This window comes from Acanthaster planci, linkage group LG20 (genome assembly GCF_054643075.1).
Source record: "Acanthaster planci isolate LZ-2023a linkage group LG20, COTS_SCS, whole genome shotgun sequence".
Classification (NCBI taxonomy): domain Eukaryota; kingdom Metazoa; phylum Echinodermata; class Asteroidea; order Valvatida; family Acanthasteridae; genus Acanthaster; species Acanthaster planci.
In genome coordinates, this window is record NC_141796.1 from 2881308 (window position 1) to 2906497 (window position 25190).

Consider the following 25190-nt stretch of genomic DNA (forward strand, 5'->3'; position numbering starts at 1 on the left):
CGATGGACCTTTCCTATTGTGAGAAAATATTGTCATAGACTTTCCCCCAAGTGGGAATTAAAAAGAGTTGTCACAGAACTTTCTAACAAGGGGAAAAAAACTACCACACATTTTCCCACAAGTGGGAAAATATTTCCAAGCCTTTCACACAACTGGGAAATTATTTTCACGCCCTGTGAAAGGTGAAAGTGAATTCCTTTCACAAAATTGCCCCCTCCAATATACAGTGTTAACTTTAAAATGCGATATGCCTGGACGAATATTTCACAACATCAAGTCATCAGCATCGGGAGAGCTTCCAAGCAAACAAAACCACCACACAAACATTTCCACGGTTTCAAACGGTTTGGTTCACTGCACTCACCCATTTGCGAGTCAGTTCAAGCAGGCTTTTCCTCGTGACGCCGGGCAGGATTGTTCCATCCAGCTCGGGGGTGATCAGCTCTTTTTCTACAAGAGGGTAAAATTGAAGCAAACGTTGGGGGATTAATTGGCCATCTATTTTGGCCCACTTTGGACTGGGACATTTCCAATTGGACAAGGAGCGTGAAGGTTGTATTGGCTGAACTGGTATTCTTTGGACATAACACAATCATCAAACTGCCGATTGGTATCTTTCAATCACCTTGTGTTTGCACCTGAGGCATTTCTGTAAGGACAGTATAGATTTCATCAATAAAAAGTAAAATTTCAAGAGAACCTGGTTGTTGGTTCCACTGGTATGTGTGTGACACAATTCTTCATGTTTCTAGGACATTTACCAAGAATTTTCCACCATCTGAAAGCATGATTAAGATGTCATCGTGTGAATGAGGTTCCTCAAAACCTGTGGTAAAGTGTCGTTTTGTACAATTATTCTGGCAAACTTTTGTGATGGGTTGATGCTTTCCTTGCTGAGTTTGGAGCTTTATGTTGACACAAAGTTAAATAACGCCACAGTGTTGGGGCCAGATCCAGCAATAGGCACACTGGGTATGTGCCAAGGGCCGAAATAAAGGGCAACCACAAGGAAATTCTACCGGCTTTACACAAGCGCCCAATAAGCTTGTCTCTAAAATTGTCTGAGTTTAAAACTTTCATGTTTAAAAGAAGTCTGATGTGATGAAGTGGTCTTTTTATACACGCACAGCATCCTACTTCCCTTTCGACCAAGAATTGTGCCACAAACATGTACTCTTTCTGCAAGGTCGCATGAGTTTGACTACAGCTGTACATGTACATAAGTAAGCACAGGCCAAAAGTACTCTCTCTCCCTCTCTCTCTCTCATGCAGAAGCTCCCACTAGTGTTTTGTTTTCTTTCTGGTTTCGTCTTGGTGTCGCTTTTGGAGTTGGTTTTTGGTGTTGGCTTTAGGCTTAACTATGGGTCAGGTTTGAGGCATGGGATGGGTTGCGTTGGGCTGGGGCTGAGTTGGGTGGGCTGGTTTATTTATTTTTGCATGCGGGTCTTTTGTGCTGTTGTAGTTTTCCGGTTTTTACATATATCTATCTGCTCCACGGTCAAAGTTGGATACATTTAGTGCAGTCAAGACTGGATTCCGCCAAACTGGCCTAAGGTATATGGTTTCCTTTTTCACTGCTCACTGTATGTACATTCACATGTAAGGCATGCATGCATGACTTCTGATGGAAAGGTCACACGTTTTGCTGCTCTGAAATTTAACTTTTGTTCAGCTGTGTAAACAACATCCTGTTGGAAGCACAGACCAGATTGTGCACAGCATACAACAGAAACATGCACTTGTACATGTACTTTGTATACTAGTATGTAGTTGGAATTCAAGGACTTTTCGTCCACTTTCTCTTCACTTTATGAAAAGAAAGGAACGTCCACAGAACGTCCGTGAACTCATGTTAATGTGTGTGTGTTCATAACCATTTTCAAGACAATGGCGTTCAGTCATGCATGACAGGAGGGATACCATCAAGGTGTCATCAGAAAGAATACTGCTTCTACTTTTCTGAGATCCTTATACATTATAATCATATTTCATGGTTTGGGCATATCAACCCCTTTCCTCAGGGTTGGTTTTTTTCTGGGACACCCCGTACAATTCTGATGGGAAAAGGTCACAAGACCGGGGGGTGTCAATAGGAAGATGACTCATTTTGTTACCACACAGATTCAGGATTTGGAACCTTTTGATTGAATGTGCATGCCCCTTTAATTACCTCCCTGAGAATGTCAAATAAAGGGGAAAACGTCAAAGCTGCATTTTCAGCAGATTTTTTTGTCCACAGTTTGTGTGTGGGGGGGTAGGGACAGGTGTAGAGTAGTAAATTGCAACAGACTGACAGTGTTTTTACTACACGTATATACTGTAAGGCTTAGCCACTTTGAAAAATTGAATATTCAAGTATTTGACGCTCTACTGGAGAAAAGTTTCAAACATTCAGTCATATCAAATTCCCCACAAAAGAAAAACAAAATATGCACTGGTTTCTTGGATAGTCCACCTTGTTCTTGAGCTTCAAGACAGTAACAATTGATAAGTTACTATCCCATCATGTAGTTGAAATTCACATTGGGACTTTTTGTCCACTCTCCCATCAAGATTGGGTTTTCAGTCCAGACCTAATGCCGTGGGTTTTACCCAGAATATTCCTCTGGGGTTTTCCCCCCACCTCTAAAACTGTAATTGCTTCTCTTTGTCTCCTCTCGACAGGTTTCTTCAGGCTTGCGAGCTACAGTGCTAAGGGCACTTTTCAGGAATCTTTGGTGTCATTACCAGAAATTAGTAATAATAACAATAAAGATTACATATAAGAACAAGTAAAAAGGGATAAAAATGGATGGAAGAGTAACTTTCTGGCCTTAATGGTCAGCACATGCATCAGTTGCCTTCATGTTCACTCACAGCACCTTGCAATGCCTGAATCACCTCCCTTTTCATTTCACTAATTTTCACTTCTGAATATTTGCAATGGTACATGTAAATTTGCTATTCTCCCGATAAACATTTGAATATTCAAGTATTTGGCACAGCCCCACTGTACATGCACGTGTCTACCAACATACCTCCCTGTTCGTTCTGCCAGTACATCATAATGTTCATGGTGCCCACTTCGGTGACGTAATGCTCCTCTCCGTACAGCCACAGTATCTGTTGGCAATGCTTTTTGGTCACAGCCTCCACCTGCGGCATGACGGTCGGCCCATAATTGCTTCAAAGACACAATATCAGTTCAAAACAACTTTGAAAGGTTGCATGCATTGATGAAGTACAAAGTGGCCATACAGGTACATGTAGCAATGTTATGAAGTTGAAGGTCGAACGGTCAGGGGTGGATCCAGGAAAGCCACTCCCTCCTATAAGTCAAAGATACTTCACATAATACAACTATACAAACTTCATTACAGGGAAAACTAATCAGCAAATGGAGAACAAATAATCAAATTGTTTGTCTTATTACCAAAATCATTTTGTATTGATTTATTGTTACAAGCCCAGGAAGGTTATAAGAAGCAGAAACTCTTACGGTTGGTTGTGGGTGAAAAAGGAAAATACATATAGTTGAACAATAGCGTAAACACAAAATTATTCAAACACCTGTAAATTCAGTTAACGTAATGGTAAAATAGATTTTGTTAGATCTGCTGTCATATGAATGAGTTGAAGTACTAAAATACTGATCACAGTTGCTGGTTATTACAGTAAACTCTGGCTAAGACGGTACTATATCTATATATATCTTTATGCAATTTGGAGGTTCATAATCTCCAATTATTGCATGTACATATATATATGTACCGTGCACATCGTTAGTCATGGTGCTGTTTCCTCACAACCAGCGGCAAAAAGTCAATTTTTTTACATTTCTGACATGTTATTTTCAATTCATGTTGACCTAGAAAACATTTTTTCACTTTTCAATCCCCTTTGTGAGTAAGCTATTGGCTTTACTTGAAATCCTTTCTTTCGTTTTGGCTTTAATGGATTTTGATGGTTGGGAATTTTTGTTTGGGATGTTTTTGAAGCCCCTCACATAAGCGAGTACCTTTGACACTCTGACATTGTATCGTCAGTGTTTCACAAAATGACAAAAGCCTCAAAATCCTGCCAAACGGACAATTTTAGATAAACACGTTTGAAAATACCACTGTCTCAATACACATTTTTGATCACTTTTATGCTACGAATTGAGGAATTTTTTTTACAAAGTCATGGAACCTAAGACTTAGAGAATGCTATTATCCATACTTAATTGCAGATATACTGTCTTAATCAAAGAATAATTCATAAAATTAACTAATAAAAGATTTTTGTTTACTTCGTGGAAACACAAAAACCCGGAAGTCTTTATTTTTTTTTCTTTTCTTGTGGCATTATATACACTTTTGTCACTTCGTAAAAAAATACGCGCTTGAAGAAAATTGCTAGATTTCATTAAATTTTCACGCAAGCAGGTGTTCATGTACAACATCATTCACACACGTGTACGCACACAGAATTGTGCGGGCATTGTGTGAAATTGTAGGAAAACCTCCAGATCAAAAAATTATTGATTTTCGGGGTTTTGTCACTTCATGAAAACACCGGTATTATTGACTAAATGTCCTATTTGAATCGTGCATATCTTGCACATTGTCAGTACCAGTACGGTGTACCTTTGTACTCCACAACTGATCCCTTTCACCTCATTGGTACCAATGTGTACTATTCCTGTGGGAAGCCAAAGTTGTTTTAACATCAAAATTTATATTTGCCCAATGAATTTTAAACAGGGTGAACGTTGCATATTCGTACCAGGTAATATTTAGCGGTTGTGTCTACAGCTGTATATAATTTAGTACATGTATTTTTGAGTGAGATTTTTTTGACATGTAGTGAATTACTCAATTTACTAAGTTTCCTGTACAGGTGATCAGCCATGTACATGAAGTTACCCCAGCCCGACAGCAAAACCACGACTGTGATGTGAAAAGAGCAAAAACTGTGAACACTTCAGGCACATAAACATTGAACTGTTGCCAGGCAATCAAGTACATGTAATAGAAAGGAAATGCCTTTTTGAAACTAAGCAAATATTTATTTTTGTATGCTTGTGAGGTTCAGCATTATGGCATGTACTGGTTCATGTACACGCAGGCCTACATGTACAAAATTTGACTCTTACATGGACATGTGCACGTACATGTACATCAAGAACTACATGTAAGTTTTGGGTAATTACCAGGGAATATACCAGTAAGTCACGGGATAAGGAGGAAATGTAAATATATCTACATTGTAAGTGGATGCCAAACAACCCCTTATGTTGTTGACCCTCATGGTGAATTTCAGGGTCAAGGTTTTTGTATTTGGTGTTTTTTTAGTTTTGTTGCACACAGACATTTTTTCATGTATATGGAGAAATATCTGGGAACTTTCTCATGCACATGCACGTAGACATGTAGAAAAGCTCTCCCAATTGGCACTATCAATGCATCTTACATGTACATGTACCTTGCCATTGTCAGAAGTAGACATGATTTGCAAGTTGAATACTGACATGTCAGAAATTGGTTATGCAGCAAAACCACACAGAAAATGTCTTCATACATGCATAATGTTCCCTTGAATGAGATGGAACACAAAAAAAATATTATTTTTGAGTCTTTGATTAATGTAACTGACTAATTTTCTGACATGTACATATGTCCTTCCTTAATTTCTTTAATCACCACTTCATCAGTGTCAAAGCACTGAACAAACACCTGATTTTCAATTTCTCTGCCCACGTTTGTCAAAAGTACAACAAATTTATGGAACAAATAACCAAATCAAAAGCTTTTGGCATTGTACATGTATTTCACTACTCTTCTCTCTTACTGAAAAAAAAACCAGAGCAATGTATTTTCACGTGGAAGGATAGTTACTACAAAGTTACAGTACATTGCAAAGTATACCTGGGACTCGGAAATTCCCTTCACATTTTTCTCTTCCAAGGAAATTCACTTTCTGTTTATGAAACATAAAATCGTGAATGAACATTTTCATATAAGTTCTATCAAATTTGTTTCCACAATTGAAAAGAGATTTTTACACTTCACGAAAATCCACCCAAGTCTTTTCTCACCTGTGGGATTGCATGTACAATGTATCTGTGAGACTCTTTGCTCACTTGTAGGTTATCTCACGTGGGAAAGATTTTGACAGATTTCCCCTTGAGTAAAAAAGAATTGTCACACAGTAGGTTACCATACAGGTGGGCAGATATTTATATGCATATTCTTGGGAAAGTGAATCCTTGTCACATCCATGTATTTGTCTATTTCACTTCAGAAAGTACAGTATGCAATCTATTGTGTGCATGTAAACCCATGTGTGCAGGCTTGGCATACATACAGTAGTGGGGACCTCTGCACAAAAGAAGTCCACGTAATCTCGGGCGCGATGGCGTTGTGTGGACTCCCACACGTCCACACAATGTTTTCCCCTCTCTGAAAAACAGTTTCAGAGGCATTTTGGGGTCAAGGTTATCCGTGGCAAAATGAAAAGGAACAGTCCAGGAAATCATCATCAAAAATCCAGCTCGAGGGAGTTATCCTGATTGGAGAAAAAGGAGCATTTTCCTCACGTTTCCTTGACCATAGGAAAACAAAGGAATGTCCACACTTTGTATATGTAAAAAGTCATGTGTGCAGTACAATGTACATGTATGCATGTGGAGGGAGGAGAACCTCAGTGCTTCCATACACAGAGTTTGCCTTTGAGCACAATGGTCCATGGCAAGGTACATGTAAACTATTACTGTTGTTTTCTGAAAGGAGAGTGGCTAGTGAATGTGCACTGCTGATCTCCAGCATTACACACGATTTATGTACTTTATATTGCAGTTGCTGCACAGATTTAATTGACCATCGTCCCATCCTGAGTTACATCTGATATATGTAAACGCCACTACAATATTAAGTATGAAAAAATCTAGTGACCAGGTACTCCATGGGAACGTAACAAATTTGCCGCTTCAGTTCACTTAGCCTGTTATTTTCACACATGGCAGCAAGGCCAACAACAAATTCTGCTTTTAAAGGAAATAGGGTGGGGTGCGAATTGGCCTATTTGTGCCAGATATTGAAGAAACTATTATTACTTTGTTGGGGGGTCTTCAGTTTACATAAACAAGGCAATGGGGACAGGTTATAAACCCACACAAGTACACAATAACAAACACAAAAACGTACAAGTCTGGTTTCCAGTCAGTTTGTTTATGAATTTCATGGCATGGTGGAAACATGTACATGCTCTCTCCACAGCACTAGAGGGTTCCCAACTCAGAATGCTGTAACTCAGAAAAAGCACTGTCTTTTTGGATTTATTACTTTGCACTATTCACCTTGTGTCAACAGGCATAAGGAGCTCTAAAGTTTCATCTTGATTTGACCTGAATTCTCATCCTTCTAGGGAGGCTCTGTCCGGTGATCATCTTCAAGAAATATGAGTCTAAATTGTAATGACACTACTTACATCAAGGCATTTTGTGTTACAACTTCGTTAACTTCCAACAATACAAGTAGCAAAGCCAAGAATAAAACTACAATTGTATGCCTCTGTGCCTGAACTTGAAGCAGTGGAGTGCAAACCCAGCCTAACTCTCCACATGTACATGTTTTTGAGTCTTGTGTATATTGCTTTGTTATTAGCACTTTCATTATTAAAAGGAAGAGCATGGGTACATCATGGACTGGTTTTTTTTGTCCGTATTTTATTCTGCTAGTCACTGTCTTTTCCTCTTTCCAGTATAACTTTTTCTACAATTCCCAGAAGTGTTCCGTCAAAGTCAAAGTGAAAAGCACAAAACGTATACTGGCTTCAATGAAACTATGTCTTTTAACATGTTTAACCAACAATCACCACTGAATACCAAAACGACTTTCAGGAAAAACTATTAACATAACATGACATCTGCTCATAAATGCACCATTAACGGTGCATATAAAACTCAGTTTTATCTGGGAACCCTCCCCAAATACAAAGTGGAAAGCATACTTTCTTGCATTTAGAAGCATAATTTTCTATTGTTTGGTTTCTTTTGAAACAGTCATGTTTTACAGAAGACGAAGATTCACGTATACATGTACATGTCATATGCACCTCATCAAAAACAACCAAAAAACAAACCTAACATTTAAACTGGAGATCACTCCTAAAAGAAGTCAACAACTTATTCTGTCATCTACTTCTCCAAGTTCTCTCCAAATGGCCCCCCTGAGAAAAACGACCTAGCATTTCTGAAGAAAAACAGCTAAAAGAACTACATGTATCCTCAAACAACAAAACTGGACGGAACTGGACTGCATGGGTGTGTTTTTGTTTCTTGCAAACATATGGTGGGGGGGCAGGTACAGTAGGGGAAAAGGATGGAAACTTTAATGGGGATGGTACCTGATATATGTATTCAGAATTCCACATTTACAGTACATGTACTTCCCTCATGCCAATTACTTCATATATACAGTCATTTGCAGAAGTTCAAGACCAACTGGAATTTTATTGGCATTTCTGTCGCTGGGCCTGCATGACATTGTCCCATTGAATGATTACTTTTAACACGTTTTTAACAAGCACATAACACCAATGTAGTGTACCCATTTGAATGGAATTTTTTGCAAAGGGAGGTCTTGTATGACATTTCCTCAGTAAGGCAGATGGGTAAAAACAAACCTGTCTAAGTAATTAGAAATAAAGAAGAGACTAGACTATTAACATTTCAAATCATGGAAATGCAGTCAAATAGCGGTTAAATCAAGATACAGTACATGTACCAGTACAGGTACATGCACTGAGGTTACACATTGGAAGTAAACATACATGTAAGTTGCCATGATTGATTGGTTTAAGTTTGGCTTCTCTTCAGGTTAATATATTTTGGGTGGTCATTAACTTTTGCAAATGACTGTACATTATACACATGTACGTGTATACAGGCTTCGATTAACGGTTGGTATTGCATATTAAACTACATGAACCTGTGCATACAAGTACTCGCTCATTTTATAATTTATGTGCACATATGCAGGTCAAGGGTTGACCGTGAATAATCCCAAATTGAGGTATTAATGTGGTTGTACTTTCATGGCCATTTTTTCAGCTTATCGGGCTGATGGGCCCCTGACAAATTTGTTTCTGACTGTCCTGTTGTCCTTTACCGCATTAAAATCCACCACAGTGGCAAATTGTTTTTACATGTAAGTGGCAGAATCTTTAAGGCGGAACGCTCGGATTGGCACCGTGCCTTTCAAAACGATTCAGGTACATGTGGCAGACCCGCACTCTTTTTGTGAGCGTCAAGGTCTCACTTTTTTTTCTCCAATCAATCATGGAGCAATACAAGTACAGTACTGCCCATTTCTGATGGCCTACTTTCTTTGGACAATAGGCTGGCTGGTCAGATTTGTACAGGAAAAATAAACACCTACTGTACCTGTACACATGGTACATGTACATGTACCAGCACCAAGCATTATCAACAAAACAAACAATTTAAGAAAGGACTTTGATAGGAGTAACTTGACAAGGATATATATCTAATGTCAAGGACCACATAATTACAGCATGTTCATTCGGATGTGCATTACCAAACAACAGTATCATCCTTATCAAGGACAATTTAAGCTGATACATAAAATTAATGTAGTCTACTGCAGAAGTAAGGTGTCTGTTGGTTCATTATTTCTGAGTTATCCCTTTGGTTGATCCAAATGGCAATCTTCACATTTCCTTGACACGAGCCTGGATGCAGTAGCGATTTGTTCTTATGAAATTCTCTGTCTGACCATGTACATGAGTACATCTCAAAAAGTCAATTTGCAACTTAGTCCTTATTTCGATGTGCTAGGTCACATGTACATGTACATGTAGCTCTGGAACCACAAGTGAGGTTTATTACTCGGCTCAATGACAGATAAGTTGACAGCAATTCTTAGAGGCAAGTGGTGATTACAAATTTAATGACCTTTACATGATTAAACAGTCGAAATTAAGCTTCTCTGTTTTGAGTTCTTTCATTTCAATTACAGATGACATGAGTTTGAATCTTTGCCTGAAATCAAACGTATATTCAGAACATGGCTGTTATAATTTTCTTTTTGTAATTTTCATCATTTAATTTCCTGAATCAAAAACATGTTCATTTTTTTTCCATTTTTTTATACCTCTCTGAGATCATCCAAGTACATGTGGGTGATGCATGTTACTTGAGTTGGATAAATCAGGCCAGTGTCTCTTGGAGCAATAACATCCCCCAGTGGCCCAGTCCATCACAGGTCCCTTTCCATGACGATACCGTGCACAATATGGGGCCAATGGGGACCCCCCACATGTCCAATCCCTATGCACACTCTCAACTATTGTTACCTAAAACATCCGTCCCCCCTAGAAGTCTGTTTAGAATTCATATGCCCATGACCAGTCACCCCATAACAGGGTGAACAATGACAACGGAATTCTTTTGTCACAGTTAAAAGCCGGTGACCACACTTTTTGTACAGGGACCGACTCAATACTTGCCTGGGGCAAGATACACATGTAAACCATGCAGTGGTCTAGGGTCGGGTTGCTCAATACAAGACGTCTAATTTGTGCACCGTACATGTATGCATGGTCTCCCACGTCACCCCCTTCAGTCATGGTCCGAGCGGTGAACAATTTCAATAAATGCTATTAGTGGACCTATAGACCCCAAAATTTGGCACACCAACTCCAGTTTTCTTGGCACAATTGAGTTGGGAAAAGCCCGCAAAAAATATTCACTTGAGGGACATTTCATACTGTGCAGGTCCTTACAAGGTCCAATGCACAATGAGTGTGTGGTTGATACACGTATGGTACTCTCTCTGTCTCCAACCTTATCATTCACATACATGTACATGTACGTATACGTACACATACACTGTTACATGCCTTGAGTATTTTTATTTCTGGTTCACTTTATATTCCTGCTTTTATTCAGTTAGTTCTAATTTTTTCCTAGTCTAAATAATGCAAACCAGGCTCTGAAAAGTCTGTCTTGGTCAGTGTTCAAAGTCATGGCGTCCAAGATACAAGTTGGGAAGTAAATTGACTTCACAAACAGGGAAGTGTGAATAGTGATGCAATGGTTCGACACTGACAAGAAGACAAAGCAAAAGTAGACAGCAACAAGCCACTTGCAAGTTAAATTTGAATACAAATCTGGTACACTGTGTTATCCGACTGCACAGAGACTAACAATTTGAATTCCCCAGAATAAAGACACTGTTGCTATGCCTTGTGATTCGGGACAAGCTTTTGCATAGCGGTCATCATCTCTGGAATGGACTGGTACCTTTGTACCCTTCTAATCTTCTGTGAGTCAAGTAACAAATGCTAGCGTCTATCTGTACATTTATTTCCTGTTTGTTGGTGTTTGAGCTGAAATCTCCCATCTTTGTAGTGATTACTATGCAAGGTTCCGTACCAGAGAAGCCAGTATTGCATAGCACACACGCATACAGTAACATTTATGTACGTATACTCGGCAGCTGGTCTACGTGGCTGCCTGTGGAAACAAGCACATGAGGCCTACATGCTGTTCAGTACGCCATCCGCTAACGAAATAGACCGTGCCACGTGTTGGCCACTTCTTCATCGTGAGAGCGATTTACCTAAACTTAGAGTTACACGTACATGTATCATTACCAGTTCTAAATATGTAATCGTTTTCCTCCAAGAAGTCGATGCACACATGAGCCACCTGGGGACGACTGTTGTCCTACTGAAACACTGCACGACCCTAAACTCGCACCATTACGCGCAGTACAATTGGGTCCAGGATCTCGTCACGGTAGCGGGCAGCACTGAGATTTCCTTCGATGAAAACCAAGTCAATGAACCATCCCGCTTGGGCCACCCGAGCCCAGCAGGGGTTGAAATTAACCTTTTTTCCTGGTAGCCAGCAAGACCTGTACTTCAAAATTTTCATTGGTCCTGCTGAAAGTTTGGTAGATCCAGAACCGCATGCGCAGCTGCTTGAGCAATCCTTGCAAGGGCGCAGGCCAGGCCGCAACAAACTTTCTTTTTTTCTAGTTTGCCCGATCGGGCAGGCCATACCATATATTTGTTTGAATGGCATCAATGGGGACGACAGCTTCCAAAATTATCTACAAATTACACCTGTCTTAATCTATGTACAAATTTCTACATTCGACAATTCACAAGAAAATTATAGACAATTCACACAGTGTTACTCAGGCGATCGCGACAGTAAACTAGACAACAATGTCCATGTATCGCGTGATAAGCGTGCATGGTGCATCCAGACCAGTGGGCGATAAACCTTGAACTGGAGCCACGAGCAGAACAACCTCAAATTAAACTCATGAATGCAGAAAATACATACATACATGTAAATAAGAGACCAAGTTCTGTGAATTAACTTGCAGAAAACCTCGAGCAACATTGATGTCTTTTGGACCTGCAGCCTTAAGTTAGGGTTGCATTCGTGATGTGTTTACAGCCGATGAAGAGTGTTTATGGAAATGTACAGTACATGTACAGTCCAGACTGGTGCTGGTTGCCACATTTCCATCACGCATTCTTTTGCATGGGCACGGTGTGGCGGGTACCAAAGCAGCTTCGTTTAATTGCACTGAGCTTTGTGCACGCACTTTCACCACTGCGACAGCAAACGCGAATGGGGTACTCATAAAAATGAGGGTTTTTTTGTTTTTTTCAAAAATTGCAAGTGTAAGTACATGTACTCACTCTTGCACTCACTTGCCTGTGGTGTGTCCCTATGGTTTCAGCGGCAGTGCGTGTAGCGTGCCGGAACCTGTCACGGAGGTGGGACAGCCCGTTGGCACGGTCTTGTGCAGTGGTCGTGACCCGTGGCCTGCTAGCTCAGGGACGATCTGCGGAGGTGTCAGTAGTGTTGTAGCGCTGTTCAAGACGCACAATCGTTGAGTGGTGGACCCTAAACAGCCTGGCAACGGTTCATTGGTTCCTTCCAGCTTGGAACATGCCAATGGCTCGGTCTCTCTCAGGTTGTGACAGTCGTGGCATCGTGGATACAAGTGTTTTTGGCGTCATTTTGGTGTCTTTTTATAGGCGAGGGTTGTGTTCAGGACATGAATGGTCAAATGCATATCTGGGAGTCACTCATGTGTTAGCATAAAATGCAAAAACACAGTTTTTGGCACTCACCCAACTCACTCAACTGGAACGCGATAATTACACATTGACGTTTATCTCTAAATGCTCAATCTAGAACATGCACCAATTTTTACAGTGCCAGTCCTACTTCCTAAAATATGAGAATTTCTACGTGGTGCATTTCTTTTTTCCTTGAGTGTATTAGGCTGCATCCGAATCTCTTGTCTAGAGCTAGGTCTAGGTCTTCGCTCCATTGGAAATGCGTGGAGACGTGCAGACAATAGACCTAGCCGTAGCTCTGGAGGCCCGTTTCGGACACGGCCTGAGCTGAGCTACCACATAGATACCGGTATATAGTCAGGTGCACAGCTTTAAAGGCAGACCCCATAACACAGCACTTCTAAACTAGAAACCAAGGCCAAGGGGTGACAATGGGGCATGACTGGCCAACCGTTCATGTACATACTTGTACATTGTACGCTGCCAATTTCTTGCTCCTGGGACAACCACTTTTTGGTCAGTTCGTTTTCTTAGATGTGCTCTAGCCACCCCCCTGGGCAGCATTTGATAGCACAACACACGTCCCATTCCTGCGCACTCCCACAGAAGGTGAGGGGTAAGTCACAAGTGTGGTGAGCTACTGACGGCAGCCTACAATTTTCATAACTCACCATCCCAGTTTGGCGTAGCCGACGCCACCCTTCCACGCACGGACATGCTTGGTGTCGGCGTACAACCGGACAGGATTGAACGCTCCGGTTGCAAAGTAGGGACCCACAGGCCCGATGATTACGAACAGTTTAGCGTGACCAGGAGGGCTGACACCCAGCGACGGCTGGTTAAAAGAGAGAAAAATAAATTGAGTCAAGATAACAAAAAAAATCAACAAAAGTCAATCATAAACCCTGCCTTACATTTATGTAGCTTCTAATCAAGTCCTTTCAGTGTATATGTACAGATGATCCTGGCAGAGTTTTTGAAAACTACAAGCACTTACATCCAGTGCATTTGACAAACCTGAAGCTATCCAGCAAAATGACAAAAGCAACTTTAGAAACACAAGTGCAGTGTTTTTTTGGATGAATTTCAATTTATTGGTGTTTGTAAGCTTTGACACATCTGCTACACAGTTTAAACTCAGAGAATAAAAAATGAATTAAGGGACATGCAATTGGCATAACAGTTCCCTATATACAACTTCAGAATTTACAGGCTTTTTCTCGGCAAATCAACTTCTGTTAACTCTTATTCAAACTTAATTTATGTTCATCTAACAGTGCATTTAGCACCAATTACAGGATAAAGAGACAGTTAAGAAGACACTGGAGAAATATTCAGTGTTAGAGGTGGGAAGTTTTCCTCATTGCTCTTTCTTCACCTTCCACCTCTGCAACCCAGGTTCGAATCCCGTCTAAGCCAGTCCCTGTCTGATTCATTTTCCCCAGATAATCATTCCAGGGAAAACCCACGGAATCAGGCAAGGACTGGCTTACGTGGGATTCGAACCTGGGTCGCAGAGGTGGAAGGTGAAGAAAGAGTCACTACATCAGCCCGACTCCCCTTAAGACAGCCATGCCAATAACTTGTCAATGCAAAACCGATGAGGAAATGTACATGTACCATAGTGCAAGTAAACCAGCCAGTTCTTGGTGATGCATTGTACAGTCGAGTTCGGGCAGCCTGTTCTTGACACGGGTTTTTTGTTCTTGCGCTCGAACGGCAGGAACATGACTCAAGAACACTGTTCTCAGAACAGGATCACACACCACCTCCTCGTCAGGGTTTTACAGGAACACACGGAAAAACTCGTGAGATTTGATTTTTGAACAGCTGAAAAAAGTAGAAAGATGGCTTCCAAAGCCATAGACAATGGGAAGTTTTGCAAAATTAACATTAATTTTTTTCCGTAACACAGAAATGAATGTTCCTGTTTATATTGAAAAGAGTTCAGCCCATCCAGACATTAACTCTCGAATAACGTAGCCTACATGGGTGCCGCCATGTTGCATGTTGCTTGTCACTAACTACCAGCGATAACCAGTTGTTTGTTCCCAGCATTCGAGCGGCCAACCCACGAACAACAAATTAAGCTGTTCATGAACATACGGGAACAAGCCGCCCAAACTCGGCCTACACGTATTCGCCTGAATGGAAGTGCACCCTCACTGGCCAAGACAAGACAAGCTGGTGGAAAGGTTTTCAACTGAGCTCATGTATAGATCTGATACACAAGTGGAGACAGTACAGTTCCAACACAAATCGGTTGGCGTGGTCAGTAAGTCACAGGCAACATGGGGAGACAACTGTGGATGCATACGGTGAGTTCCAACCCAAACACCATTCACTGCTGTGTTGAAACACGTCATCACAAGTCCTAAATCAGAGCAAATTGTGAACTTTATATCATCGTGTCAGTGTCACAAGGTCGCATCTTCCAATCGTTGTGTACACGAGACATGACCTTGTTGCACTGACATGACGATATTAAACTGACCACTTGCTGGTTCTTATTATACAGGTTGGCTGAAATACAGTGTACATGAACATGTACATGTATACCCTGGTACATACATACACATGTACCATCAAGTGGGGTTAACTTTACAAGCTAGAAAGAAGCGTGCATTAGCCTAAACTAGACAGACACCCAGACATTGTCTGCATGTAAATTCCTGTGCAAAACCTCGGACTGGTTGCAGCAACCTCACTAGTTAATCAGCACCTGCATAGTGCATGGCCAGGAGAGGACCCTATTGCCCTTGGTATTCTTCTAGTCACTCACAGTCCCTCAGCGCATATAGATGTGCACTCGTGACCTCATTACCGGTCTATATGTACCGTGATAATCGTTGCTGCCTGGAGCCTACTCAAGCTTACCCTCAGCATTTGTCACATCTCAACTCAATGGCAGTCAGGTTGGCACTGCGATTCTTTCCTCACCTTTCCTGGCTTGGTCCAAATGTAGATAGGTTTTTCAGTCCCTAATATGTGTAAACCTGTGGGATCTACTCAGAAAATTCTCCCGGGCATTTTCCTCCCACTTCTAAAACTGCAACTGCTTTTCATTGACTCTTCTCTGCAGATGTGGGCCATTTGGCAGCTGCCTGAGGCACCCCTGGTAAGCCTTTGACCTACCCTGTAAACCTCAGGACCTCCTGTGCACAGATCCTAGTTCATCTTCGTTAAAAGATGACCTCAACGAAACTGAACTTACCTCTGTTGCAATCATGGTTGGTCTGATATACAGTGTGCTAGTCGTGGAGTGGGGCACCCATTCTCGGTCCAGGCTGATCAATTTGGACATACACTTCAGCAGCTCCTCTTTGTCAAATACCTGTGTTGTGTGAACATGAACCACTGACAGTGTTATTACACATGCCCGTTCCTACCACGGCATATTTGGACTGAGAACATAGATGTGCACACACGAACAGTGATCTCGTTGGGGCTGATCAATGTTTAAAACCCCCAGTGTTTCCGTCATCAAAATGGTGGGATCGAAAGATACCATGCTGCACATGTACCCAGTCATGTGTTTCATGGAGTAAAAAAGCTTTTGCCTGCAGGTACAAATAGGATCTGGTTATGGAACAAAATGAACATGTACATATACGACTCAATGTATGCGCTATGCCTAGTCTACACATAGCGGTACCGTACATGTACAGTAATGTGCATGTACTGTAGGTGTACTGGCACAATATGGACATGAGGGCAATATTTCAGTATGAAGTAAAAGCTTGATCAAATTCAATCACTGAAGTAAGAATACATCAGTATGCGAGGATATCTTGAAAGTCGGAACGCTCGGATTCTTGTCACTGGAGTGGCATGCTCCCACGGTGGAAAGCTTTAGCGTTTCATGAGGAACGTGCTGTTCCGCTGGAATGGTCCAGTGGAATGTTCAGGAGCATCTGCATCAGTTGAGAGTAGGTTTCGCTTATATTTGGAGTGTTAACTGATAACATTTTGCTTTGATTAGATACGACTTGGTTACAAATCATGATGGAGTTTATTTGGGTGGCAGTGTTGACAGATCTGATGATGTACATATGTATGCATGTAAGTTGTTGTAGTGAGAGAGAATTTTGCAAGTTATGTTTAGGCTTAATACCCATTTAAATTGAGTACATGTAGTACACGAAATCTTTTACTCTCGTTGCCGCGTCATCATGGAGGCTAAGAGGGGAAACAGACAGGACTAACCCACCGAAACACTGTACGAGCTCACCACTTCCTCGCAGCTTTATCTGGAAATGAAAGGGAGAAGTATCAAACTCCTTAATGAGGACATTTTTAAGCCTCTCCAAAACTCTTGGGGCATCCGCATGATTGAGCTGTCATCAGTTGGCAAGAAGGCACCACGTAAGCAAGCCATCACAAGCCGTGAAGTCATCACTGACAACGAAGAAGCTGAGCTATGGTCCAGAGGAATTCTTGGCACTGACACACCCAAAGAACTGGTGGACACTACGCTGAATATGATTGGTCTGCACTTTGCCCTCCGATGCTGGAAAGGAGCACCATGCACTCCGCTTTGTTAACTCCCAACTGTCTCTCCACACCAACAATCATGGGAACAGGTTGCTAACATATAAAGAAGATGTTTCGAAAAACCACTATGGAGGTCTAAACCAAAAGTTGTGGATGCAATAATTTCTGAGATCTACATGTAAATAAAACATCAAAATTACTGGTACTCATACCCCTTATAAATTTTAGGTTGTTGTGTTTTTTTCAAAGAATGAAAGGTGGGCACATAATATTTAGGCCATCGTTAAATACTTTTAGCTGTCAGGTATAAATGATTAATGCATTTGGTTTTACCTCATTTGCATTACAAAGAGAATGCTACACGGTTTAAATTCTGACATGTTCAGAATTATTTATACCGTTTACCTATAAGAGTTAATATCACCATTAATAGTCAATTGCAAACCCTGTGGCCAAACAGCTCCATTTTCATCTCGTCTGACTATCGAACTGATGACCAGAAACTTTGGTCCTTATCTCGGTGCCCTCTGGCAAATGTACGTCAAGCTTTTCGATGCCTGTGAGTGAGGAGAGGGGTCTTTCTTGGACGACGCCCATGTAGCCCTTCCTTGTGCAGTGTACTGCGGATTTTCTGTCTTGAAACCTTGGTGCCCATCTCACCCAAGTCTGTTGTCATGAAGTGCCTTCATTGTTGTTCTGAGGATGGAAAGGGCCTCGCAGCACACTTCCTAACCAGACAAGGAGACACCTTCGGCTTCCGTCCACACTTGCCGATGTTTTCACAGAACTGAACTTCTTGTACTTCTAGACAATGGACTGTACACTGGAAATTGGTACTCTGAAGAGCTTGGAAATGGCTTTATAGCCTTTCCCATCTTTTGAGGGCATTCACGTGCTCATGTTGAGATCTTTGCTGAGTTCCGTAGTTTTTGCCATGTTCACAAAAACTGAGGACGACTCCACGATTGCACTTTCATTTGTACTCTAGAAGCAAAGTACCGACAATGACAGTCCACAAATCAAAGGCAAAAGATGACATTCACAACAGATTCCTAGAGAATGCATGCATTGTTGAATATATACATGTACAGGTATATATTTAAACAACATGCAGAATCTTAGGAATGTCTGGAGCATGTGCATTTCTGAGGAATCTGGCCAAATATCCCGAAAAGCAGGAGGGTATGAATAATTCTGAGCATGTCAGAATTTACAATGTACATGTACCGGTAGCATTCTGCAAATGAGGCAAAAATAATATTAACCGATGTCTGCTAAATGCTCCACTGCATTTTAACTCCCGCATTAGCAAATCCCACTAATGATGTGGTACTTATGCCAACCGAGAGGACAGCATGAGTCGGCAAGGCTACACGTATGTACATCTATGTGAATAACCTCTCTTACAGTTTTTTATATGCTGGTAAAAATGTGGTCAGGAAAAAAACAGGTTTAGATCCCATCTGACATGTCTGGGTCCCAGAAACACAGGCACTTATTGTCTGCTGAAATTCACCAGTTTCGACCTTATTTGGAAAATAATTTAGTTTTACGTTTATTACTCCCTCCCCATATTTTCCGTCATAAAATAGATCAGGGTTTGAAATTCACTGGCGCAGGTAGCTAAAATGCACCCGTTTGTCTCAGACATGCGGCCGTAAATCATAAAAGACGGGCGCAAGAGCTTACGCCGGTTTGATTCCATTATTGTAATGAAAATACATTTACCTGGACATTTTTACTGTTTGTTTCTACTTCTGTCATGAAAAATGCCTGTACTTTTTGACTCCACTTCGGATCAGCCTTGTTACAGAACCATAACATGGTACAATTTTTTTTACGATGTCACTGAGCCCACGCCGCAGTCTCTGATGCGATGCATGCACACACATGAACGTATGCACGCATACTCGCGGACAGTGTCAAAATCTCACTGAATGGTCTGCACAGTGGCCGTGTCTGAATTGAAACAGCTGGAATTTACGCACGATTGTATGGAAACTGGCCCCTTGTGCATAAATTCAAGCCAAACAAGTGGATTCGGCTTAAGACTTCAGTTTCGCTGATTCCACTCATGGCTTGAACATGTGGTTTTGAAAGATGCTCCAAAATAGCTGGAACCAGCGAAACCAAGGCCTCATCCACTCGTTTCGAAAATGCTTGATTGCTGCACTTAGTTCCCTCTTACGTTTGTGTGCATATGCACGTTATAAAGGCCCGGTGTCCAACAGTTGGCGTCGCGTTGCTAAGCAACGGCAAGCACCAGGGTCTTTGCTTTTTTCTCTTAAACATATGTCTTTAATATTGTACGGGAGCTCCGGTACTTGCTCCAGTAAACTGACAGATTCAGCTGTCTCGGGAGTAAGTAATTGCTGCCGTGAGGATTAGCCCAATTTCAAGCCCTGTAGATTAGAGCCATTTCCACTATCTGACCCAGTTTTCGCCCCCTGCTGTAGCATCACTATAAATGCTACATATTTTTAAATAATGCATTAATCCTTAATTTTGCCAAATTAATAACATATTGTGTTAATATCCCAGGTTGTACAAAAGCTGTGCAAGGAGGCTGGGTTTTCAAGGCTTTTACTCGAACCACTCCCTCCAAGCGGTGTGTAGTACAAGTATCTCACCTCAACAACAAGGGCTTCGAGAAGCAGCTCATCGGTGAGACAACAGGTCACAGGTCAAACACCATAGGAGTATACAAGAGAACCAGCAAGGACCACAAGAAAGCCATCAGTGGGGCTCTGTACTGAGACGGCAAAAACTACAGTTGAAGGCTCTAAAGAGACTGTCAACATAGCTCTTACCGATGCTCTAAATATCAACTGTTAGAATGCTCAGCCAGAATTTAAACACAGAGACCTGAAACAACACTAGTGTAGGAAGATAAATTTTAGGTCCATAAGGTACATGTATATCCCTTCGTTTCCAGAACCAGAGCTTTCTAGTTACAGTCTTGTTTTAACAGCTCTGTGTTATACAAAGATATTTGTGAAGCCAACATTTTTATGAATGACCTGGTTATAAATGTGTTCAATTGTACAATGTACAATGTATATAGTCAATTTTTCAACACATATGAAGTTGTATTAAGTGTTAAAATCGTGTTTCCTGTTTCGTCGAGTCTTTTTCAGTCTACCTAATTTTAAATAATGCACGGTTTACGGTATATTCTTAAGAAGAATCTACATGTATACGTTAATGAATACCAGTAGAGTGATGTCACAAGACTAGTTTAACCCTAACTGCCCAAGGGTTGCTGGACCTAACCTCCCCCATTCACACAAAGTGCACAGAGGCTGTTGGACTTAGTTTTTCTGAGGTACGCCACACCCAACGCAAAAGCCGGCTGTTTGGGACTACCAGAACTATCCCCACAGAATGAAACACTTTACTACTGTTTAATTCTGTGTGGTTGGGGAAGGTTAGGGTTAATAGATGCTATCGTAATATGAGATTTTCTGATATTGTTCTCATGCGAAGCGTTTCTTAATTTCTGATTAACTTCATGTATGTTTGAAGTGTTTGTACCGCTGGATGAGACTTCACCGCAGTTTTTCTGAAATAAAGTGAAATACCAATTACTGAGTCAAAATATTTACTGGATACCGGTATATTCCATTCAAACTGTTTTCAACTTCAAGTATAACCACAGAAATTATTTGTTCATGGTAGTAAATAGGTTTGTAGAAGGCTACACTTTCTGCCGGATTTACAATTAAGACGGACGGTAAGCACAGAGTTGATGGATCTGGAGAGTGACTTTCAAACAGTGAATCATGACCTCAATGTCAGTGTTGCAATACCAGACAGCATATTTTTTCAAGGCAGAATTAGACACACATCACAACGATTACTCCTGCAGAGTTCATCCATGGGTGAATACCACTGCCATTTGCTCAACAAACAACTGTACAACTGTTCTTCCGTTGATATCAGAAGCCTTGGCCCTAATAGTTTTATTGTTTTGAAATACTTTCAAGTTCTGTAGTACAACGATCAACAAAAGAAATCAGGGGAGACGACCGAATGGGATACAAACCACAAAGGGTGAAAATCATCGGATGTGTATTGGTACATAATCTACAGGGTGTCCACATAAAAAGTATACTGAGATAAAAATTACGGTAATAGCAAAACTACTTTATATATGGGAAAGAGAAATATATCTCTAGAAAGGGCAGAATGTCCTCTTTGCAATGGTAGACAGCTTGTGATGTTATGAGTGAACAAACTAGACCAGTGTTAAGGGTACTGAAATCGGCACTGTGACAAGTTTGCATATTTCATAAACAAGGCTCCACCATGCAAGTGTGCAGAATACCAAATTATATTTTGCTTTCCCATATATAAAGTAGTTTTGCTATTACAGTAATTTTTATCTCGGTACACTTTTTATGTGAACACCGTGTATAAGCGACAATACACTAACACAAAGTGCTACCGGTCCATGTATAGCCCAAGGTACATGTGGGTGTACATACATGTATTGGAGTGCCTCCAAGTACTGGACTACAACGCTTGTCTACGAACAAAAGTGCACCCCGGAAAACCTGTTTTGTAACCGTGGGTCACCTGCACTGGATAAAACAGTGTAGATCCATTCACTAAACTTTCCCTCAAGGTAGTTTAAAATCACCATTTTAGCATCAAGACAAATCCAATTCGGTGCAACTTTAACAGCTTTCAGACACTGTTTCCATGTTTCAGCAGAAAAGTTACACCAAATGGAGTTCAAGTAAAAGTACGGCAGTGTTATGGTTATACATGTAAGTACACAGTAATACCCCATGCCCAATGTGAACTGTCACCACAAAATGAGCCAGAAGTTGGAATTTTCAAAAATTGAGATATTAGTAGTTTTGAATTAAGCAAGAAAAGAGCTTTCCAGTGGTATGCACATGGAAAAGTTAAAAGTGTAAGGTGGCCATGTGACATTACTCTGGCAGCTTTGCATTTTTGTTCCCAACATTGTTTCAACATTCCAGACCAGGCACAAATAATGCAAATTGCCAAGAAAAATGACACTTGTAAATATGTGATCCTGCAAAATATTTGGAATTAAATAGATGGGCTACTCTTTTCAAATATTACAAAACCCACAGAGTGACCTCCCCTTCAATATGACTTTGAACCCATAAAACAGGAAAGAACGGGGTGTGACCTTACACTCATTTCGTCATGACAGGTCACACATGCACTACCTGCAGCTGGGAGTGTAAAGCATTACTGCCTCTAAACCAGTATCTTCCATAGACACCAGTGTTATGGGCATTTCATACTACAGTCATACATGCTCTTCAGTCACAGCGCACACTTACTGGCAGAGCGCATCTTTCTGCGGAGTTGACCATCCTCTGCATGTTCTCACGTGGACGGAAGAGGCGAATCTTGTTGTCCACTCCCCTGTAGGCTTTCATGCCTTCAAACAGCTGTGGAAATTACAAACTGACTGGTGAATATGGATCAACTTGTATTCATTTTCTAACTTGAACAGTTTAGCATCTTCAAGAACCCATCAAGTGGCTGGTTTTCAATGACTGAAAAAGCACCAGCTTGCTGTCCTAATTGCCACATAAAGAGGTGAGTCTACATGTACTTGAGAACATGCAATGTCATGTGGCTAGAGGGGTGTATAAAAGAAAATGAAGTATACACTAACTGTTGGAAATTTTTAATTGACTTAACCCGTTTTGAATCCGTGATTCACCAGGGGGGTTAACTGTGCTTGGACAGATTTAAAAGTTCATTCAAGATTGGTTCACGAGAGCTGATGCCGGTACAGTAATGTCCCCTGCCTTTGGCTCCGGCGTCGTCAGCATCCATGCTCCTGATCTGGTCTGACCAGCCAAGTGCAGAGTTATTCCCTTTTAAATAGCAAAAGGTTGCTTGTTTGGGTAACTGTTGCAGGCAATTGTTGACACACTGCAAGTATCTAACACCACAAATACCGAGTCACAATCATTTGAGTCCCTTGAATAGTATCCGTCTGATACACGTATGTCTTTCTGCAACCTCATATTTTTCAACGCTTTCAGCCTAGCCAACACAGCCACATTTGCTATCACAACAGGACCTGCACACTGGCCAAGTTCAAACTCAACACACCATCTTCTCAGACTTTGTGTTTATGTGTACGCATACAAAACAAACGTGGGATTAACACATGTAGGTTTAGAGGTCAGTCTGAAGAGATTTTTTGGACCAACCTCCAGAGCATAATGCAGAGACGAAGAGGCGGGGTGTAAGGACAGATTGCCAAATGGGACAATCTTTGGTGCCTGCCAGCCAGCATCCTTGGACCAATCAATGACCAGCATGTGATCCGTGAATTCCTTGCCAAAGATGAGGTTTTCAGAGTCCGGCTTGGGCTTCAGATTAGTGGAGCGCTCAATTTGCAGATCGCTGGCCTGTTGAGAAACAATAAAACAACATGTACACATATCCTACATGAACGTACATGTACATTCTAAACTAAAAGATTTCTCGCAACAGAATTTTGCAACCCCGGATTTGCTTAGCTTCATATTGGAACTTTAGCTGATAACAAGTTTGAACAAAGGTTACTGGCACATTACTTAGTGTCTACTGAAGATTATGAGGCCTAACAATTGAATCCTTTCAATTGGTCCTTACGGTACATACACGTACAGTGTACAATGTACATGAACCGCCGGCCTTAGAATAGCCCTTAGAGGGCTTCATGTACACGTAGAGCCAACTTGAAGAATAATAACCAGGGGGGGAGTCATTTGTGTGGAATTTCGTACCTGAGCATTCCTTGAAATCTGAACAATTTGAGACAAAGTAGTGCAGTGAATGTCACAATACAATGATGATATGTAATGCCATATTACCTACATGTATGACTCTTTCAAGGGCAATGTTGAAAATCATGTAAATATTGTTGTTGTTGAACCAATGGCATGTAAATGGAACACTCAGGGTAAAAGTATAAAGTGATAATAATGCTACAATACGGTATGTCTGGGCACATGGATGCTTTGATCCATGCACAATTAACAGATTAAAGTGACAGTTTTTTAGTTCAGCGTAGGACCGAGTAGTGGGGACATTTCTCTGTCCTCACACATTTAGTCCCCATAGCATGAAGGTCATTTTTTTAAAAATTAATTTCGGTTTCAAAACTTTTTCTTACGTGTAAGATCTGGTAACTTAGAGGTTTACCTTAAAGCTCTGCAAAGATGCCATACACCTCCTCACACAATGCCGATGCCAGGGATGGCAGGATACCTGCATTCAAATAAAACATACAAAATACAAAAAAATGAGACATGTGACCTGTCACCGCAAATGAGCTGAAAGATGGAATTTCAAAAACTGAGATATCAGTATTCTCGAATTTAGCAGAAAGAGAGCTTTCATTCCTGTAGATCTAATGTTATGTATAGTCCTCGTCCTTGTCAGTCCGAGGTCGGGGTACAAAAGCTTTTAGCTTCACCCACGCACATGTACGTCAATGTTGCCCTCTGTGTTTGTGTTCAGTGAGTGTCAATATCATTTGTCAATCATAATTTAATTGCTTTACCTACATGTATGGCTCCTTCAAGGGCAACGTTGAAAAACATGTAAATGTTGTT

At 41.0% G+C, this 25190-nt stretch overlaps 1 protein-coding gene across 1 annotated transcript in view; it reads right to left on the minus strand.

Annotated features, from left to right (window-relative positions):
* LOC110975395 (branched-chain-amino-acid aminotransferase, cytosolic-like) overlaps positions 1 to 25190 on the minus strand; it is a 50263-nt gene that overhangs the window by 19109 nt on the left and 5964 nt on the right. Inside the window, exons 2-8 of the mRNA XM_022227851.2 lie at positions 24778 to 24843; positions 23799 to 23999; positions 22911 to 23021; positions 16307 to 16426; positions 13764 to 13927; positions 3018 to 3163; positions 365 to 450 (exon numbers count right to left, since the gene is read on the minus strand). Coding sequence (XP_022083543.2) covers positions 365 to 450; positions 3018 to 3163; positions 13764 to 13927; positions 16307 to 16426; positions 22911 to 23021; positions 23799 to 23999; positions 24778 to 24843 — 894 coding nt within the window. The remainder of the gene's footprint in view (positions 1 to 364; positions 451 to 3017; positions 3164 to 13763; positions 13928 to 16306; positions 16427 to 22910; positions 23022 to 23798; positions 24000 to 24777; positions 24844 to 25190) is intronic.